At 47.6% G+C, this 20,600-nt stretch overlaps 1 protein-coding gene across 1 annotated transcript in view; it reads right to left on the bottom strand.

Moving 5' to 3' along the window:
• LOC147666114 (carnosine synthase 1-like) overlaps window positions 1–20,254 on the bottom strand; it is a 53,996-nt gene extending 33,742 nt beyond the window's left edge. The window contains exon 1 of the mRNA XM_086949290.1: window positions 19,796–20,254. Coding sequence (XP_086805416.1) covers window positions 19,796–20,215 — 420 coding nt within the window. The 5' untranslated portion in view covers window positions 20,216–20,254. The remainder of the gene's footprint in view (window positions 1–19,795) is intronic.
• Between the last annotated feature and the right edge of the window lie 346 nt (window positions 20,255–20,600).

Genomic DNA, 20,600 nt, shown 5'->3' with positions numbered 1-20,600 from the left:
CAATGTCGATACTAAACATAGCCAAGACAGGGGGTGCAGGCACCTCTACTAATAATTCTATTGCTTCTGGCACCGACAGAGTTTCTGTGTCAGGCACGATACCAGGCACACCAAGCGAAGAGTTTTTTTATTCGGTAAATGATGAAACGGATGAAACAGATAGGGCTTCTGTAATGTCTAAAAGTGGGGAGTCAGAATCAGAGACTGAATCAGACGAATTTGATGGGAGTTCAGTGCTCAGCGGATCATCTATTTCAGACCAAGACTTAGAGCCTGGTGAAACTTAGTCCTCTCCAGACGATACATCGCAACGACCTACTGTAATTCAGAAGAAACGGCACCATACCAGAAAACAGCAAAGTAGGATTAGCCCTATGCAGATGGAGATGCCCAGAAAGCTGGTTTGGGATTATAGGGCAACCTCTAAACTATACCCAGAGGAAGGGGGAAGGAGGGTCTAACAACCTGGTTCGACCGGCTCACAAAATCAAGGTCAGGGTCCCACAATGGGGACACTCTATGCAACCCTTAGACAGATGCAGGGGGAAGCTATAGCAGAGACTAAAAGGTCTAAACGAGTGAGCAAGAAAATTGAGGGCTCTTTGAGTAAAATGAATAAATTATACGCAGAAATGGCTGGTCGTGTGACTGAAGTCGAAGAAAGAACAGGACATTTAGAGGATGAAGTATCTCAATGGAAAGAGTTTAAGGCTGCACAGGAGAAGTTTAACGAGGACCTGCAGTGGAAGGCTGAGGATGCAGAGAACAGGCAAAGGCGTAATAATATTAGATTACTGGGTATACCGGAGGGGATCGAGGAGCAAAATCCGAGAGCTTTTGTGGTCACCTTGTTGAAAGAGGCATTTCCTGAGATTACTACATGGAATTGGGACGTTGAGGTACAGCGGGCACATAGGTACCCCTTGACAATTAAGAAATCTTATGGGGCCCCACAGAATGTAAAACCAAGAGCGATGCTTATATATGTAGGGAACTTCCTGGCTAGACTGGAGATAGTGGATAATGCTAGGCCACAAGATCGCCGTTCCTTCAAAGGGACATCTTTCTTTGCTCGACCCGACTTTTGCCACGTCACGGTGGAAAGGAGATGGAGACTGAGGCAAATGATAGACCCCTTTCAGAAAATAGGATGTGAGGCCTATCTCTTGTTCCCTGCAAGATTAAAAGTAATTTCAGACGGGCACACAAGAATGTTCTTCTCAGAAGTTAAAGCGCAGAGTTTTTTGACTGAATTAAAGGAGAATAGAAAGCATGGGGTCGGTAGACCAGGCCTCGAATGAACTTGAATGAACATGGACTAAATAATTCAGCAATGACGGTTATCTATTTAAAACACGTTGTTTGGTTTGGCTGGTTATGTGGTGGAGGGATTAAGGAGGGGATTATTACGGGGGTAATTACCGTGGCTCAAGGGTAAAGTTAAAGCTTTAACTATTTGAAGTAGGTGAGGTGGACTATAGAGTTGGTTTCACTGGTTTTATTATTGGGTAGTTGTCCTTTGTTATCGGCACTCTGCAAACAAGGAGAGGCGAGAGGGGAGAGGGAGGGTGGCGGCACTCAAGGGGCTGGGAAATAGTCATACGCAGGTCAGGATTGACCTAGTTGCCTGTGATGGGAGGGGGGTGAGGGGGAGGGGTTCTTGGGGTGGGGGAAGCACTGGACAGTAGGGAGCAGTTTTGATTTCACAGGAAAAGGAAGGGAATTATGGCAGCTGGAAACGGCAAGGGAGGGAGAAACAGATAGAACTGAAGGTAAACAGTAATAAGAAATATGGCAATCAGCATAGGTGCAAGAGATTCACACTTGTAAGGGGTCATTTAGGGTTAATGAATGTGGGAATCATTGAAGACTATCTATGAGTGCAAGTATTAGAATAGTTACTATGAATGTATGTGGACTGAACGACAGAATAAAGAGACAGAGGGTAGCTTTTTTGCTGAAGAACACTCAAGCTGATTTTATTTGCCTCCAGAAAACCCATATAGAGGGGAAAAAGCCATTTATGCTGGAACAACTGGGGTTTCGCTTGCTGGCCCATTCGAAACAGGGGGCTAAAATTAGGGGGGTCTCTATTCTAACGAAACACTTAGACATAAGAACAAGGAACAAATTTGAAGATCAATGGGGGAGATGTGCTCTGATTGAATGCTTTATAGGAGAGGAATGGGTCACTATTGGCTCTATTTACGGGTCTACAGAGGATGACCCAGAGTTATTTGAGTTTTTAGATATCGAATTATCTTCATGGGCATCAAGAGTTATCTTAGCTGGGGACTTTAACATTAATGGGGCCACAGGTCTGGGTTTGGATGCTATGGGACAATATGAAGGCAGGAAGAGGAGGGTATGTAGAGCAATCTTGAGTATGGCTAGGAATAATGCATTGGTAGACGTATGGGGGGCAGAGAAATTTTTGGATCCCGGTTTTACATTTTTTTCGGCACCACATCGTAAATGTGTCCGGCTGGACTATTTTTTTACATCAAGGTCATTACTAGCTAATATGAAAATAGAAAGACTGCCACATATCCTGTCGGATCATAATCCCCTAAAGCTTATCGTGGAAGGTAGTGGGTTTAGGAGGCGGGCAAAATCATGGACGTTTGAAAAAGAGGTATTGAAAGATGAAGATTATATCACACACATGCATTCATGGATTAAAGATTTTTGGGATATTAACAGGGGGAGTACTAGCACTGGGAATGACTGGGACACGTTCAAGGCAGAGGTTAGAGGGGAGACACTCAGTTATAGTATAGCTAAGCAGAGAAAAGAAAAGATAAGGAAGACCTGCTAAATACTGCCCTGTTAGAAGCGGAAGCAAGATTGGTTCAGGCCACGCTAGATCATCAGGAGTTTGCTCAACGGTTATTGGAGGTAACGATAGCTAAGACAGAGGCTGTAGAAGGAATGGCAATTAAGGCGGCTAAAATATATGATACACAGAGGGAGAACTGTTATGAGTGTAGTGAAATTGTTGGCCGTACTATAGCAGCGCGTACTAGACAAAGGTTCGCGAAAGGAGAAATAAAAGAAATAAAAGATAGCAGTGTTAATATAATCACGGATGATAAGGGGATTGTTGAGGTGTTTAGGGAGTTTTATTGTAAACTCTATAAGGAGGAGCAAGACAGAGTTAGTGAGGAAATATTGGGCTACGTACGGAATATACCTGCCAAAGGGCTAGATAATGAATATGGAGCATCCCTGGACGCTTGCTTAAGAGACGAGGAAATTAGTGAAGCAATTTTGGGTTTACTCTCTGGTAAAGCAGCTGGACCTGATCTGATACCAGGAGAGTTCTATAAGGTATTTATATCCTCAATTTTTCAGGATTTAGTGAGAACTTTTAGGGGAGTACAGTCGGGGTTATCGACTCCAGCTAGTTGGGCCGGGGCAGATATCGTAATATTACTCAAAAAAGGGAAGGCACCGACAGAACCAGGCTCATATCAACCTATAACCCTGATTAACGCAGACCTAAAAATATTCTCCAAAGTATTGGCAGCTAGATTTGCCAAGGTAATAGGGCAGATCGTTAGTATAAATCAGCATGGCTTTATACCACAAAGAGGTACCACGTTGCATATCAGGAAGATGGTTACGTTATTTGATGTTCAGGGTACGGAGGGGAATCCTATGGCTGCTATGCTATTAAATGCCGAAAAGGCCTTTGATAAGGTGGCATGGGAGTTCTTGTGGGCTGTGTTAAGGAGAGGGGGGATTTGGTGAAGGGTTCATTAGAGTGATTCAAGCATTATATACGAATCCCACGGCCTGTGTTAGGGTAAACTCAGGCCGCACCACCCCCTTTGCAATCACCAGGGGCACGAGTGCCCGTGTTCACCCCTCCTATTTGCTATGTACATCGACCCGCTGATTTTGAGATTAGAGCAAAATGTTAGAATCAGTCCGTTAACTACCCGTATGGGGGATATTAAAGTCCTTGCTTACGCGGACGACATCGCGGTTATTACACCTAGGCCGCCGGAGGCAATAGGAGAAATTGAATTAGAGGCAGAATTATTCGGGCGGGTGGCAGGGTATGCCCTGAACAAAAGCAAGTCTCAAATTATAAAGAATTCCCACACAGTTTGCACAGATGTACGGGTGACCCGTGAGGGGGTGTACCTGGGTATCACTATTACGGCAGAATTGGAGAAGCTGGTGGAAATCAATATTGATCCAATTATTAATATAGCAAGGAAGGATTTAGATAGGGTACATAATTTGTACATGTCTATAGTAGGTAGGGTAAATTATGTAAAAATGAATATATTGCCGAAATTTTTGTATTTGTTTAGAACGATACCACTTTTTTTTAATATGATTTGGCTAAGTAAGATAGAGAGCATGGTGAATCGATTTATCTGGTCACAGGGTAAGACGAGAAGAGCTCTGAAATACATGTCCTTGCCACGGGACAGGGGAGGATGGTCACTTCCAGACTTACAAATGTATTATTGGGCAGCAGCATTACAGCAGATGACAGGCCTGTTGGGAGGTGCTGATAGGGAAGGGGAAAACTTTACAGGATCTACAGAGGTGTAAGGATAGAGCGGCAGACCCTGATGCAGAGGTCTAGCCCGGGACCAGGGTTCAATTCCCCGCCTCGGCGGGTCTTGGGCTCAAAATTCCACGGAGCTGATAGTTCTCGCCTTGGTGCCTATTCCAATCATGGAGTCCCACTCTGCAACTCTGGGCAATAGCTTGCTTAATCTCCACAACGGCCCCCACAAGGCTAAGGATGCCTGGCCTTCACCCTGGGAGTAAAGGAGTGGATGCCTCACAGGGAAAACCAGGACGGGTTCCACAGCGGTATTCGTACAAGCGCCTTGAGAACTTTGCGGGTGAGTAGTGCGCTATACAAGTATCAATTTACAATTACAATTTAGGTGATGAGACAAATAATGCATTCCTTAGATATTCTGAACCAAGTTACTTTAAACGAACCAGATTCAAGACGCTAGAAGCTGCATATAAAGTTTGGAAGGCGTTTAAAAAGAGTTTTGGACTGGGAAGGTATCATGCACATACTAGGCTTACAGAGGATCCTATGCTGCCTCCAGAGATTTTTTATGACAGTATATTTAAGGAGTGGGGCCGACTGGGAATTAAAAGGATGGGTGACTTAATAGGGGAGTCAGGGGTACGGCAATTTATAGAAATTCAGCAGACATTCGGAGTTAGTACAAGGAGTTTTTTTAAATACCTACAGACAAGAAGTTTTCTGGGTAGTAAAAGAGGGGGTCCAATGGGATTCACGGACAATCCAATACTACAGAAGGGGGACATTCGTGCACAATAAAAAGGTTTTATGCAGAACTTATAGAGCACAGAGGGGATGACTTAGGAACATTTGAAGCTAAATGGATGGAAGCATTAGGAATATCGGAGGGTGTCTTTGAAAAAGCACTGCAGTTAGGGCAGGATATTCTTTGCTCATCGGCTCTACAAGCTCAACACTATAAAACTCTTTTTAAGCTCTACTATACCCCAGTTAGAATTGCTCAGTGGGGAGGGACACAGGGGATCAGGTGCCCAAGATGTGATAGCTTAGAGGCTGACATGAAACATATGTTTGCGGAGTGCCCAAATCTTCTCCCTCTAACAAGTAGTATTGAAGTATTTTTTGATAAATCTTTGAACTATAAATTGAAGTTGTCTCCTGAAGTAATTCTATTAGGGGTTGAGGAAGGCATATCACAACAACAATTTGGCTGTTTCATATTTGTGGCCATGGCTGTTCTTCGCTTATGCATAGCCTCAGCGTGGCGAGATAAGTTACCACCCTCGATGCAGCAATGGCTGGCTAGGCTATTACATATGCATAATCTTGAAAAGGCTATTTATGCTAGGAGAGGGATGAAAGGTAGAGCACTAGGCTCACAGATTTGGAAGCCAATTGTAGACTGGAAAAACAGGATGGTGAATGTATAGGAATTGTAGAAATTGGATAAAAATGTACATGTATTTCTTATTTCTTCTCACTTTTTTGTTCTTATTTGGTGTGGAATGTTAGTATATTATTGAAACTTTTATTTAGTGGTATCATATGTAAAAGTCATGTAAGGTATACTTAGGTGTTGCTAACCTTCTTCTTTTTCCTGTGTTTGTATTGTCAGGTGCGGGGGGTGGGGAGGGTAAAAATGTTGTAAAAATTGCTTTATAAAAATAACAAAAAATAAAAAAAAGAATATTAATCGGATAAGTCCCAAAATGCGACCCACTATGAATTGCAACCATCAAAGTGATGGTGGCCTGTTGTGGCCATCAGACCATTATGTCTGTGATTGCATATTCATACAGCATTTTTTTTAAATACAGCTCTTATCCATCAAATGAAAAGAGGCTGCGTTTAAAAAAAAAGTTCCTTTGTTTTTTCTTGTTTGTTTAAGATGGACGGGGTAGTCCCGTGACCAGGGGCGCCTCTTAAACAACTTTCACATTCACAAAGAGGAAGGGGTCCCAAGTGTCCCTCATTGAGTCCAACCTAGATTTAACCACATGTGTTGCTTGTATTACTAAAATATACTTCTTTCACCTTAAAAGCGTCTGATATATTCTTCTGTTTTTGTGGAAAGATCTAGGATTCCTGTGATTAATGTCCTGACTAAATCCAGGGTTGACTACAGCAATTCCATCTTGTTAGCAGCCCCTAAAAAACAATTGTTTGCTTCCAACATCTGCATTTACTTTGCGGAATACAATAATAATCTGTCATGCATGACGGAAATAATCTTCACTGGCTCACAAACCATAACCATTGCTCAAAGAGCTATCTATACTAAATAATTCTCTTGGTATATATTACCATGGTTATGATCTTAAAAACTTTTTTAAATTGCAGATCACTAAAGTTCAGACCACCACTTTTGGGGATATTCTTTTCTGTTTACCCTTTGGAAATTATCCTCATTACTTCTTTTCAGAAATGTAATTGCATCTTTTTAGTACCTACTGATTGTCTCAATAACGCAAGTGTGTAATTCATTAATCATTAATATGAATCAGTATCAGTTTATTAATGTGGGGCACCATGAAACCAATATTCATGTGTGTGCACTTTACAAATACCATAGCCAGAGCTTCTACTGTGGGTCTGAAGTATTCTGGTGGAATGGAATCTTCTTGTTTAAAGATGGTGCAGATGGTGCATTGCCACTTTTGGTAGATTTTTGAATGGTGAGGTTTAGAGAGCTGTCAAGTGAGAACCCAAGAGATCTGCCTTCTGACGAGTGATTGTTATACTTACGGAGTCTAGTTCATTCAGGCATATTTCTTTTTATGAGTGAGCACTGTGTGAATGTAGAAGTATGAGTTTTATCTTGGTTGATTACAATAAAGGGAGATGGCAGATGTTTATTCAGCTTCTATTGAGGACAGTTTCTTCGGCTGCTGATGTTTGAGGGTTACCTACAGTAGAAAGCTGGCTCTGTATAAATAAATACTGGTATTTGTAAAGCACACGTTCACCCATCGGTATCTTGGCACTGAATATCAGATGTTTGTTACCCAACTCAATGCTACTCTTTTTCTCAACCTCAGATGGATTAAAGGCTGAGTGGACCCACTGGGATTTGAACCTGTGACTGTGAGGTCAAACACAGGCCCATGCAGTGGACGCATTAGTCCACTATGTCACCAGACCCAGTATATGCTATACCTAAGTAAAGTATAGTATACGGGGGTCCTCCGAGGTATAGCAGAGGCTAAATTAGCTAAGTATCAACAGATCTCTTTGTGGTACTGTGGGTGAGCAGTTAGGCTTATCTAGAGGGTGTGTTAAGCATTTATTGTATTCAATCAATCAATCAATCAATCAATCAATCAAAACACTTATGTAGCGTGCTACTCACCCGGAAGGGTCTCAAGGCGCTTGGGGGAAAGGGGCAGCTACTGCTCGAACAGCCAGGTCTTGAGTTGTCTCCTGAAGGCGAGGTGGTCCTGGGTCAGCCGAAGGTGGATGGGGAGGGAGTTCCATGTCTTGGCCGCCAGGTAGGAGAAGGATCTGCCTCCGGCGGTGGCTCATCGGATGCGTGGTACGGCGGCGAGGGCGAGGCTGGCGGACCATAGCTGGCGGGTGGGCGTGAGGAAGGTCAGGCGGTCGTTGAGGTACTTGGGGCCCAGGTTGTGGAGAGACTTGTGTGCGTGGGTTAGGAGCCTGAATGTGATCCTCTTGTTGACGGGGAGCCAGTGCAGGTTCCTCAGGTGGCCGGAGATGTGGCTACGTCGAGGGATGTCCAGGATGAGTCGGGCGGAGGCGTTCTGGATGCATTGTAGTCTTTTCTGTAGCTTGGCTGTGGTTCCGGCGTATGTTATGTTATGTTATGTTATGCGTTTTTATTTGGCGCACAGATGCTCCAGCTAAGGAGCGTCTTGGCGCCCGACAAGGCAGCAGCACAACACAACGAAACAATAAACAAACAGTAAGCAACCTAAGGAAATAAGAAAGTTTTCACCGCACGGCGAAAGGAGAGCAGGTCCCTCTCAGCCCGAATCACCGGGGGCAGGGAGTTCCACAGAACCGCCGCGCGAACTTGAAACGAGCGCCCTCCTGCCCTACTCCGTTTAAAGCGTGGCACAACAGCCAATTCCAGGTCCGCAGATCTTAAGGCTCGGGTTGGGGTGTAATGAGCTAGGAGAGCCATAAGAATCGTTGCTGGAGACCCCTTCAGAATCTTGTAGGCGTCACAGAGGACCTTAAACTGGATCCGCTGGGCCACCGGGAGCCAGTGCAGTGAACGCAGAGTGCTAGTGGTCGGGCAGAATCTTGGTAGGCCTACCACCGCTCTAGCTGCGGCGTTCTGGATCCGTTGTAAACGCCCGATCTCTGCTTGATTCAGTCCAACCAGTAGGGAACTCGCATAGTCCAGCCTAGAGATGACTGTGGCTTGGATCATGAGCTGCCTCGTGGGGGCATCGAAAAACCTAAGCACTGGACGAAGCCCACGCAGGATACCAAAGCAGCAGGCAGCCGTCCGTTTGGTATGACACACAAACGTAAGGGTAGGGTCCAGCCAGACCCCGAGGTTCTTAAGCTCGGCGACTGGGATGGGAGCAGGACCCAACTCCCCTGGCCACCATCTCTCTCCCCAAAGATCCGGTTGTCTGCCAAAGACCATGACCTCGGTCTTACTAGCGTTCAGCTGGAGACAGTTGGACGTCATCCAGCTGGCGACCGCCCGCAGTCCTTGTTGAAACCTGGGGGCGTCGGCTTCGGCATCCCCGCTGATCGTGACCGCTAGCTGGGTGTCATCGGCGTATGACACCATCGTCATACCCCATTGCCTGACAACCTCAGCTAGCGGCCTTACGTAAAGGTTGAACAACGTAGGACTCAGCGAGGAGCCTTGGGGGACCCCCAGGTTCAACGGATGGAATTTGGACTGGTAAGGTGGGACGGTCACGCTAAAGGCCCGATTGGCTAAAAACGACCGGAACCACTGGAGAGCAATGCCGGTGACACCAGCCTCCTCTAAGCGCCGCAGAAGGATCGGGTGCGAGACGGTGTCAAAGGCAGCGCTCAGGTCTAATAGCACCAGCGCTGCCGTTTGTCCCGCGTCAAGCACGGAGCGAAGATGCTCCACCATATAAAGCAGAGCCGTCTCCGTGCTGTGACCGGCCCTAAACCCATTCTGCGTAGCATCGAGGATATCTGCATGGCGGAGATGTTCCGAGAGGACTGCGTTGACATGCGCCTCAGTCACCTTAGCCGGCCACGGCAGAAGTGAAATTGGCTGATAGCTCTCAGGCTTGCTACCGTCCAGGCTAGGTTTCTTGAGGATAGGACGAACCATGGCTCGCTTCCATTTCAGTGGTACCTCGCCAGATGTGAATGACGAGTTGATCAGAGAACATAGCGGCGAGGTCTCATGTACCGCTAGGTCTTTGAACACATCTGGGCAGAGCGGGTCCTCTGGGGACCCCGACTTCACCTGCCGGGCCAAAGTGTCAAGACTATCAGATGTTAGGATAGGAAAGGAATGCAACCCCTCAGGGCGTAGAGGGTGTTTCCGTAGTCCAGCCGGCTGGTGAGGAGGGCTTGGGTGACTGTCTTCCTGGTTTCGATCGGGATCCATCGGAAGATCTTGCGGAGCATGCGGAGGATGTGAAAGCATGAAGAGGAGACGGCTTTGACTTGTCTGGTCATCGAGCGGGTGGAGTCCAGGATGAAGCCCAGGTTGCGTGCGTGGTCTGTCGGCTTCGCCAGTGCCCAGGGCTGGGGGCCACCATGAGTCGTCCCAGGCGGAGGGTGATGGTCCAAGGATGAGGACTTCCGTCTTGTCTGAGTTCAGTTTCAAGCGGCTGTTCTTCATCCACTCGGCGACGTCTTTCATCCCTTCGTGGAGGCTGGTTCTGGCGGTGTCGGGGTCTCTGGTGAGGGAGAGGATCAGCTGGGTGTCGTCGGCGTAGGAGAGGATGTTGAGGTTGTGTTGGCGTGCGATGGCTGTGAGAGGTCTCATGTAGACGTTGAAGAGGGTGGGGCTGAGTGATGATCCTTGCGGGACGCCGCAGATGACTTCGGTGGCCTCGGAACGAAACGGGGGAGGCGGACTCTCTGTGTTCTTCCAGCGAGGAACGAGATGATCCACTTCAGTGCCTTCTCTTGGATGCCGGTGTTGCTGAGGCGTTGGGCTAGGGTGCGGTGGCAGACAGTGTCGAACGCGGCGGAGAGGTCCAGGAGGATGAGTGCCGCTGTTTCCCCCTTGTCGAGAAGGGCTCGGATGTCGTCGGTGGATGCGAGGAGGGCGGTCTCGGTGCTGTGGTTGGCTCTGAAGCCGGACTGCGAGGGGTCGAGGGATCCATTCGTCTCAAGGAAGGCGGCAAGCTGTCTGTTGGCGATCTTCTCGATGACTTTGGCAGGAAAAGGGAGGAGCGAGATGGGGCCGTAGTTTTTGAGGTCGGTGGGATCCGCTGTTGGTTTCTTCAGTAGGGCGCTCAGCTCGGCATGCTTCCAGCTCTCCAGGAAGGTGGCGGTGTCGAAGGAGGTGTTGATGACGTCTCGGAGTTGGGGTGCGATGGTGGAGTCGGCCTTGTTGAAGACGTGGTGGGGGCAGGGGTCAGTCGGAGATCCGGAGTGGATGGTGTTCATCGTGCGGGCTGTGTCTTCGGTGGTCACTGCGGTCCAGGTGCGGAGGGTCGCGATGGGGTGCGTTGGTTCGACGGTTGGGTGCGTGGATGGTGCGCCGAAACTGTTGTGGATGTCGGCAATCTTGCGGTGGAAGAATGAGGCGAGGGAGTTCCAGAGCTCTTGTGAGGGGGTGATGTCGTTGTTGGCGGTGCTGCGGTTGGAGAACTCCTTGACGATGCTGAAGAGTTCCTTGCTGTCGTGGGCGTTGTTGTCCAGTCGATCCTTCAGAGATTTCTTCTTGGTGGTGCGGATGAGCTGGTGGTGCTTGCAGGTCGCGTGTTTGAGGGCGGTCATGTTGTCAGTGGTCCGGTCGAGGAGCCAGGCTTTCTCGAGGGTGCGGCAGGTCTTTTTGGATTCCTTGAGTTCGTCAGTGAACCAGGGGGCCTTCTTGCTTCTGGGTTTGCTGGGAGGGTTCTTCAGTGGTGCGAGTCCGTCGGCGCAGGCTGTCAGCCACTGCGTGAAGTTGCGGGCTGCTTCGTTGGGGTCCGGTGTGCAGGCAGGTGGGTTCTGGCTGAGGGGAGGTGGTGAGCTGGTCAGCGGTGATCTTGCTCCAGCTTCTGTGAGGAACCTGTTGCGGGTGGTGGTGGGTAGTGGTTTTTCTGAAGCTGAAGTGGACGCAGCTGTGGTCAGTCCAGTGAAGTCCGGTGGAGTGGCTGAAGGTGATGTGCTTGCTGGATGAGAAGACGGGGTCAAGCGTGTGGCCGGCTTAGTGGGTGGGGGTGTTGACCAGTTGCTTGAATCCGAGGTTTGCGAGGTTGTCCAGCAGGGTGGCGGTGTTGCGGTCCTTGTTGTTCTCCAGGTGGAAGTTGAGGTCCCCTAGGAGGATGTAGTCGGTGGAGGGGAGGGCGTGTGGGCTGATGAAGTCCGTGATGTCTTTGCCGAATTGTGTGCGTGGTCCTGGGGGTCTGTAGATGAGGGTGCCTCTGAGCGTCGTCTTTGGGTCGGTGTGAATCTAGAAGTGGAGGTGTTCAGCGGCGGTGAAGGTGGCGTCGGTGTCGGTCGTGATGCGGATTGTATTCTTGTGGATGATGGCGATGCCTCCTCCGGTCTGGTTGACGCAGTCCCTCCTGATGATCTTGTATCCATCCGGGATGGCGATGGCGATGTCGGGGGCCGATGAGGCGTCCATCCATGTTTCAGTGAGGAACACGACGTCTGGTGATGTTGTGTCAAGCAGGTTCCAGAGTTTGACGGCGTGTCTGTGGACGGAGCGGGTGTTGAGCAGGATGCACTTGAGATCGCTGCTGGGGTTAGGCTTTGCGGGCGCGGTGCATGTTCGGAGGCAGGTGAACTTGCAGGTTGCGCAGGTGAAGGGTCCGTGGAAGCGTTTCGGGGCGGCTCGGAAGCAGGCGGGGTTCCGGCCGGCATTGAGTGCGATGAGGGCGGCGGCGTCGTAAGTCTTTCGGGTCGTCTTGCGTCGGTGGGGGCCAGGGGTCCTGGCGCTGGGCGCGGTCCAGGCGCGGACGGGCGCAGACGGGCTTACCTTTGGCGCGCCTTCGGGACTGACTATTCACTCAATCAAAGCTGATGGCCTCCAGACCAATTAGGTAAGTATACAAAAGGTATACTTATGTTTTATTTAAAGAACCACACAGGACTTGGCACAGCACAGCTAAGTAAGAAAATACTTTCAAATGCAAGGCTGTACACAGAAATGCAATTGTAGATTGTATTGGAATCGTTTACAGGTTTCTATTACTTTTAAAACAGTTTAAAATACAGTGAGATTGCATTTGATTACTCTTGGATTACTTTTTAGTTACTTTGAGTACTTTAGGTGATATGCCAAGATAGCATGCTCTAGGATTGACCACTTACAGGTAAGAGATTAGAGGGGAGAGGAATTGGCCTAACGGCTAGGGCAGTTGACCTTGAATCTGGGGAACTGGGTTTGAGTCTCAGCAATGACGCTGAACATCCTGTGATTCTGGGCAAATCACTTAATCTCCCCATGCCTGAATGTGTCTTCATGTAACACAACTGGTGCTATGTAAAGTGCACTGATACCGGATACCTTCAGGTCATGTTCGCGCTATATAAAACTCTGTGCAAATAAAAATAATTTTTAAAAGTACTACAGTTCTTAAGCTAAAGCAAAGTTATGTTCTTTAGGCCCAAATTCTTATAACATGGGTTGCTATAGGAAAAAATGGTTAACGGTTTCAAATACGTATATGTTATACAAGTTGGAGTTTTTGGGGTTAGAACCAAGTTTCCCCAAGGTCCAGGCAGGCACTCAAATTGCACCACCAGCAGTACTAGGGAAGCCGAGTGCAGAGTGCAGGATTACAATGTTAGACAAAGGGGCTAGGGGTACCTCGGTTGGGGGCTGCTCACCGGCAGGCCACTCTGGCTCGGAAGGCAAGCTCCTAGGATTAAGGTCAGGGCAAAGGGGGTTCCAGGACGGCACCAAGTCCACACCACCAGCAGTTCAGCGACAGCTGGGTGCAGAGTGCTTAGAAGGGGTCGGAAGCCTAATACAATCCTATGGAATTTGCCGCTTTGGGATTTTGGCTGCTGGCTTGGCGCCAGGAAGTCTTCCAGGAGGAAACACTGGGAGGACAGGTAAGTTGGAGGTCTCTGGGACCTAAGTGCACCTCAGGTCCTCTTCTCCAGGGCGCAGAGCGGCTGATGCATTGGTGACTTTTGAGGTTGGATTTCACCTTACAGGGCCACTCGTGGTTGGAGGGGGTCTCCGTTCAGAGGCTGCAGGTGATGTCAGTGTGTCCTGTAGGGGTCAACCTTCAGTGAACTCCGACTCTGGAGCACTGGGGTACCTCGCTGGGACCTGTGGGCCACTTGGACTCTGGCCGTAGGAGATGGGTTTCTTCTTCCTCAGCAGACTCTGAATTTCTCTTGGTAGTTTCTTTTGAACAGAGCTGCTGTTCTCAAGAGCTCAGGTATTTGATAAAGGCAGTCAGTCCTCCTAGGGGTTCTGGAGGTCACTGGCTGCAGGACAAATTGACTTTTGGCGCAGGATCTCTGGAAACTGCAGATGGGCTGGTAGGGCTGGGGCCAAGTCAGTTCTGCACTACAGTCTTCTCTGCTGGGCGTCTTCTTACATCCTTCTTCGTAGTACGTTGCCGGAATCTGCCTTCTTGGTTCAGGGCTATCCCCTAAATACTTTATTTAGGGGTCGTTTTGGGGGTCTTGAAATCAGTAGCCAATGGCTTGGGCACAATCCCTAACCCTGATTAGAGAGTGTCTGGCAGTGGATTGCAGGCATGGCACACAGGTGTGTGTGCCATCTCGACTCTTCACCAAAACATGTAGCCTGCAATGGCAGTGTGTGTGTGTGTGTGTGTGTTAAGGTACAGGACTTCTAGGGGTGGCACAATATATGCTGCAGCCCTTAGAGGGCTTCTCTGGTCACAATGCCTTTGGTACCCATGGTAACTTTTACAAGAGACTTACCTGCGGCCAGGGAGGTGCCTATTAGGGGTACAGAAGTCCAGTTTTGGGAAAGAACACAGGCCCTCGGATCCTTATTAGCAGGTTCCCAGGGCACATCAAGTCAAAGTGCATCAGAAATCAGGCAAAAAGTAGAGGGTTACTGAAACAGAAACCTACTTTCCTACACCTACCCAAAGAAAGATTCACTGGAAATAATTCTAACAGGGACTCTTTCGCCTTTGGTTTTATTTGCCCTTCTGGTTTCCTTCTCGAGTTAGTGTAGATATATATTTGGTTGTTCTTCCATTCTTCACTTGCACTGCTTGAGGTTTCAGGTCTTTGGCTCTCACGGGATTTAGTCTGGTAAACTGGTGAATGCCTGATCTTGTTCCCACCAATAGTGCCCTCAATCAGCATAAGCTACTCCACGTGCCTGTGAGTAACTCCTTTCTGCACCAACTAATATTCGGTAAAACTTGTGCATCTGATAGAGACTTCTAGCTGCAGATTCCTTATCATTGAATTTCCCAGACATTAGGCTGGATCGCAATACTTTTGCTTGTGCAATACCCTTTCCGCGCGACGTCGTTAGCATCGTGAGCATCGGTTATGATGTTGCGGTCACCTATATAGGCACAACTCAGGTTTGCGGGCTAAACCCTCTGGTGAGCCTTTGGGCCCCACATGCTTGGAAGGGGACCCTTTGGATTAAAATCTGTTGGCTCTGGCCACAATGCTGGTGGGACCTCAGGAATTTGATTCCAGATCTGGGATGGCGCCAGTGTGCTTACGCAACCTGCCCTGGAGTTGGACCTGAAGTTAGTGCCTTCAGTGCTGCCGGCGCCCTGATGCCCTCGTCGCTCGATGCCGATTCCGACGCCGGTAGAACCTAGTTGTTCCATGTTGTCACATGTTCATTTTAATGATGGTTCAGGCACAGGAGAGAACTACAGACCCTTTAGAACACCAGGATGGATCTGTAGAGCAGATGGACTGATATGAGGAACTTGGAGAAGGCAGTGGACTGGATACATCCCCAAATACTGGTATGCTCTCTCCTCCAACTGTGGCTACAGAGGAGAGGGCTTCTTATGCCATGATGGTAGGGTGGGCAGCTGAGGTTCTTGGACTAGAGTTGCCCTCTGTGCAGGTCAGACTGAAGTTCTTTAGCCTGGGGCTTCCACCTCTGAACCTGTATTGCTTTTTAACAATGCACTAACTGATGTCCTTCTAGGCATGTGGTCCAAGCCTAGCAAAGGGGCTTGTGTGAAGAGCAACCCAAAGTTCCTCAGCCAACACCCAACCCTTGAAAACGTAGTGGTGCAGGCTTCAACTTCCCAAGGCAAATTCCCTTCCACCCCCCCAGAATCTGGAATCACTTTGGAAGAAAATGTTTTCTTAGTCCAGCCTGGCATTGCGGTTGATGAAAACCACATACCTATTGGGCTGTTTTACCCACTCTCTCTGGGAGTCAGTGTCCAATATAGCTTTTGCCCTTTTCGTGGCAACGGAAGGGGTTTACAGCCTTACAAACCCTATTCCAGTCACCGTCCTGTGCAGACTTCCCAAGTTGTGCGAGGATGTGGATGCGGCTCATTCTAACCTCGGAATGGAAGCCAGATGTCGTCTACTACCCAGCCCTCAGAAGCTTCCAAACACTCTTAGTCTGACTCTGCTAGACCATGCTACTCCAGTTGGAGGGAGAATCTATCATCATCTCCTCCACTGGAGGTCCATAACAGCGGACAGATGGGTTTTGCAGGTCATTCAGGATGGCTATTGCAGGATACTCACTATATCTCAGGTCTTGTCTGCCCAACACCAAGAAGACTGGATGGTAGAGTTGGACCTGCAGGATGCTTATTTAGACATCCCCATCCAGCAGGACACAGACGTTATTTGCGGTTCACAGTACGCCACAAGTACTTTCTGTTTACCGTTCTCTCCTTCGGCTTTACTAGTGCCCCTCAAGTATTCACCAGGGTGATGGCGGTGGTTGAAGTTCAGCTGCACAGGTTTGGGGGTTTCAGTGTTCCCCTACCTTGACGACTGGCTGTTGAAGGCGTCTTTATCCCAAGCTATTGTCTTCCACCTTCTCTATAAACATCCCGAAGTCACACCTGACTCCTTCTCAGATGCTTCCTTTCATCGTAGCTGTTCTGGACACAGTGCAGTTTCGGGCCTATCCTCCCAAGCAGCGAGTTCAGGATATTCAAGTTATAATACCAATGTTTTGGCCTCATCCTGATTTTCAGTGAAACTGACTCCTGCATCCTGTTGGTAAAGCATTCCAGGTGGCGTATGCTGGCTCTGCAGTAGAACCTGATGTTTCAGTGGGCACAGCATCAGGGAAATCTCACATGGTCCAGATCTCTGGAGCAACTGTGAGAGATCTGCGGTGGTGGTTAACAAACCGGGATTGAATCCGACGCAGACCCCTCTTCCTTTCCTAACCAGATCACACAGTGGTGACAGATGCACCACTCCTGGGATGGGACGGCCATTTCGGAGAGGTGGAGATCAGGGGACACTGTTTTCCGGCAGAGTCGGGGCTCCACATCAGTTTATTGAAGCTGCGAGCAATTTGGTTGGCCCTAAATCCATTTCTTCCCTCTGTCAAAGGGAAGTTGGTGCTAGTGTTTTTGGACAACACCACCACCATATCGTACTGCAACAAACAAGGCAGGGTGGGGTCATGGACCCTTTGTCAATAGGCTCTGTATCTCTGGACATGGCTGGAACAGCAGGGCATAACCCTAGTGGTTCGACACCTGGCAGGTTCTCTGAATACCAGAGTGGACAAACTCAGCCGTCAATGCCTAGCAGGTGACGGATGGCATCTTCAGTCAGAGTGGTCGAAAGGTATCCTTCAGCAGTGGGAAGAGCATTGGTTAGATCTGTTACCCTCTGAAGAGAACGCGAAATGTCGGCAGTTTTGCACACTGGAGTTTCCAAGGTGGCTATCGCTTGGCAACACTTTTCATCATGAGTGGAGCTCAGGCCTATGTACGCCTTGTGGTGACCCAGAGTGTGCTGTGCTGCCGTACTTAGAAGCGGCGATGTAAGCTTTAGAGTTCGACTGCTCGCCGTCCTCATGTCTACTCATGCTGTAGACACACCTGGCGCATATAAACGCAGTCCAGTCTTGATTTTTTGGGGCTTGACATTACAGCTCTTTACATGAGCACCCGATTACATAACATGAACTCAGATTAATTTATGTAGGCATGGGTCTGATAACTGATTTGCCAATAATCACAGGATGTTGATTTAATGCCGTGAGTGAATGTTTTTGTTAATGTGTCTTTTCCACATCTTGAGGGAATGTGGTTGAGTTGTTAATTAAAGGATTGTTTTGGATGTTGAGAATACATTGTTGTGATAATTTGTCTAATAGACAATGAGATAGTCAAGACTGTTGAATTTGTTTAATGTCAGCTGTGCAGGGATCAGGCCCAGGTGTTATTCTATTTTGCATTAGGAAGTTAATCAACTGTGTGATGTTATCCTGAACATATAGTTTCCTGGCAAGATGGTAATTTTCAGTATTTCCGGGTATGTTGAAATTGCTTAAATAAATGTTATAAGGTCAGTGCCTAATTTAATGGTTTAGGAACGGGCTTTGGGCATAGGCAAGTTTCTGATGTTGAAATCCTCCTATTTTTATTATCTTCCTGATTTCTCTCCTGCATTTAGCTCATTGTTTTCCCAAGGTTTAAGCAGTCTTTCAGTTCTTTTTAGATCTCGGCTCTGTCTCGAAAGAGACATGTTGCATATATTTTGTGGGCTTCAGCCCACCCGTTGGCATCCCATTTGCTGGCCCCATCATCACTCTCCTATTCCTTCTCCCCATTTGTCCATGGCATGCATGCTTCATGCCTCTTCCTGTGTTTAGCCCTCCCCAAGAGCATGGACCAATTATTCATCCACGGTTCACATCTAATAACCCTTTGAGGAACATCTTTTTTCTTTGTTTAAGAGTACTGATCAGCGGCGCTTGCGTTTTCACTTGCTCCAAGCACCTTGGAAACAGGGCTATAAATCATGTTCTTATCTTGTAACATTTGCTGAGCATTTGAAGACCAAAATTAAATTTCAGCCACTGTCCTGGCAAGATGGTAATTTTCAGTCTTCCGGGTATGATGAAATTGCTTAAATAAATGTTATTGGCATATTGTGAGGGCATATTTAAGATGAATTATTCAAGATGCTCCGAGAAGATGGGTTGTGTCTCAAGGGCGGTATATGATGTGGAAACACTAGGTCATATTATGGTTTGGGTTGAAAGATAACAATAAGGGGTTGTATGAGGAGAAATTAAGATGAAGCTGATTCCATACAGACCTAAAGCTTTTGTGTATTACGGTTAAACCTCAATTGTTAATCAATCTGTATTTCTAGGTAATGGAGTCATTGTCTGGTGGTAGGATGTCTAGAGGTGAGTTGGATGTAGGAGCGAGCCATGTTTCTGTGATATGTTGTTATCTTGTATACTATATTCTGTGATGTATTGTCAACTGTTTCTAATATGTTATATGCTTGTGTTTATTGTGCTGTTTAATTGTATTGTTAACTTGTAATGTTGTTATGTTTTTGTATTTGTTTGAAGTTGTGTTGTTTGTTGCTGTGGTGCTGTATTATAGTTATACGATGGATGGCCAATATGGTAGAGTTTATGTTCAAGAGGAAAATCCTATCAGTTATTGTTCCTATTTTAATTGCATGTGGGGTGGTAGCGCACCATCTCCTCTCCATAACCGGCCTTAAGAGCTCAGCAGTATTATTTTAAGGATTTCTTTCTAAAGTGTATTCTCTGTGTTGTATACCTTCAGAGTAAGTGCTCATAATCGAAATGTTGGGTTTGTCCTCTGTTGATTGTTTGGGGTGACGGTGTATTTATCTAGCATAAACCCTTTTCATAGCACAATGGGCACGCTCTGGGTTTATAAATGCGAATGGTTAACTAAATACCTTTGAGTAAGTCAAGAGTGCAGAATCCTCGGATGTGAGGAAGTGAGGTACAGAGAAGAGAAAATGCAAAATAATTTACACAGCGGATAGTGGGCAGTCCAGAACCCAGACTTTAAACTACATAAAGAACAAATAGAAATACAATTCTTCACATTCACTTTTTTTAGGTTAAAATAAATGGGATGGCAAGGACAGTATGATGAAAAAGACTGATGGAGAGTGAGAGAGAAAGAGGCACCTTGAGAAATGCAAATCTTTGTGAACTTTGTGCCTTACCTGCTTGACCCTGTGCAGGTCTTGAGACTGCAGAAAGTTCTGGATCTCCTCCTGAAGTAGGTTCTCCTCCCCCTCCTTCTGGCTGACCTCCACCGTGCGCACGTGGCTGCTTGCTGCATGTGCTTGTTTGTATGTAAAGGCCAGTGTGGGTGGCACCACCACGCCGACATTGTCCAGGAGCAGGCGTGTCACAAGTTTGTTGTGCAGGAGCTGAGACAGTGATTCAGATCCACCTGAAGGACATTCCAGGTCATACGTAAGTGCCACCAGCCCTGGCAGGCACTCCTCATGGGAAGACCATGAGGTGGTATAAAAATAGGTGACGTGGCGTGGCGGATCAAAGTTGTCCAAGTAACTGCGTCCCCCAAGGTCAAATGTCACAGCTTTTTGTAGAAGGAGAGTGTTTTCACCTGGTTTCATCTTTGATGGAGTTTTGGAAAGCCAGCTGGGGGAGAGACACAGCAGGATACTACCTAGGAAAGGAAACAGAAGGAGAGAAGGGATAAATGGATGGGTGGGGAGAAGGTCAGGAGACAAATAAATATGGACTGGAGATGGGTGGGACGAAAAAATAGAGAGAGATAGGCAAATGGTGAATATGAGAGGCGGAAAAGGGAGAAGAATATGATATAGGGACAGGAGAGGAAAAGGTGTTGCCAATGGATAGGAGGTGGGGCTGTAATGAGGCGAGAATGTTTTGGGGAGATGGGGTAGGAGTGAATGAAGAAATCAAGCGAGAAAAGAGTATGGTCTGGAATGAATGTTGCAAGACGTGGGGAGATGGGACAGAGAAGGGAGGAATAAA

Source organism: Lissotriton vulgaris, unplaced genomic scaffold (genome assembly GCF_964263255.1).
Source record: "Lissotriton vulgaris unplaced genomic scaffold, aLisVul1.2 SCAFFOLD_4821, whole genome shotgun sequence".
Taxonomy (NCBI): Eukaryota; Metazoa; Chordata; class Amphibia; order Caudata; family Salamandridae; genus Lissotriton; species Lissotriton vulgaris.
The sequence above is the reverse complement of the archived record's forward strand: the minus strand, read 5'-3'. Positions and strand labels throughout refer to the sequence as shown.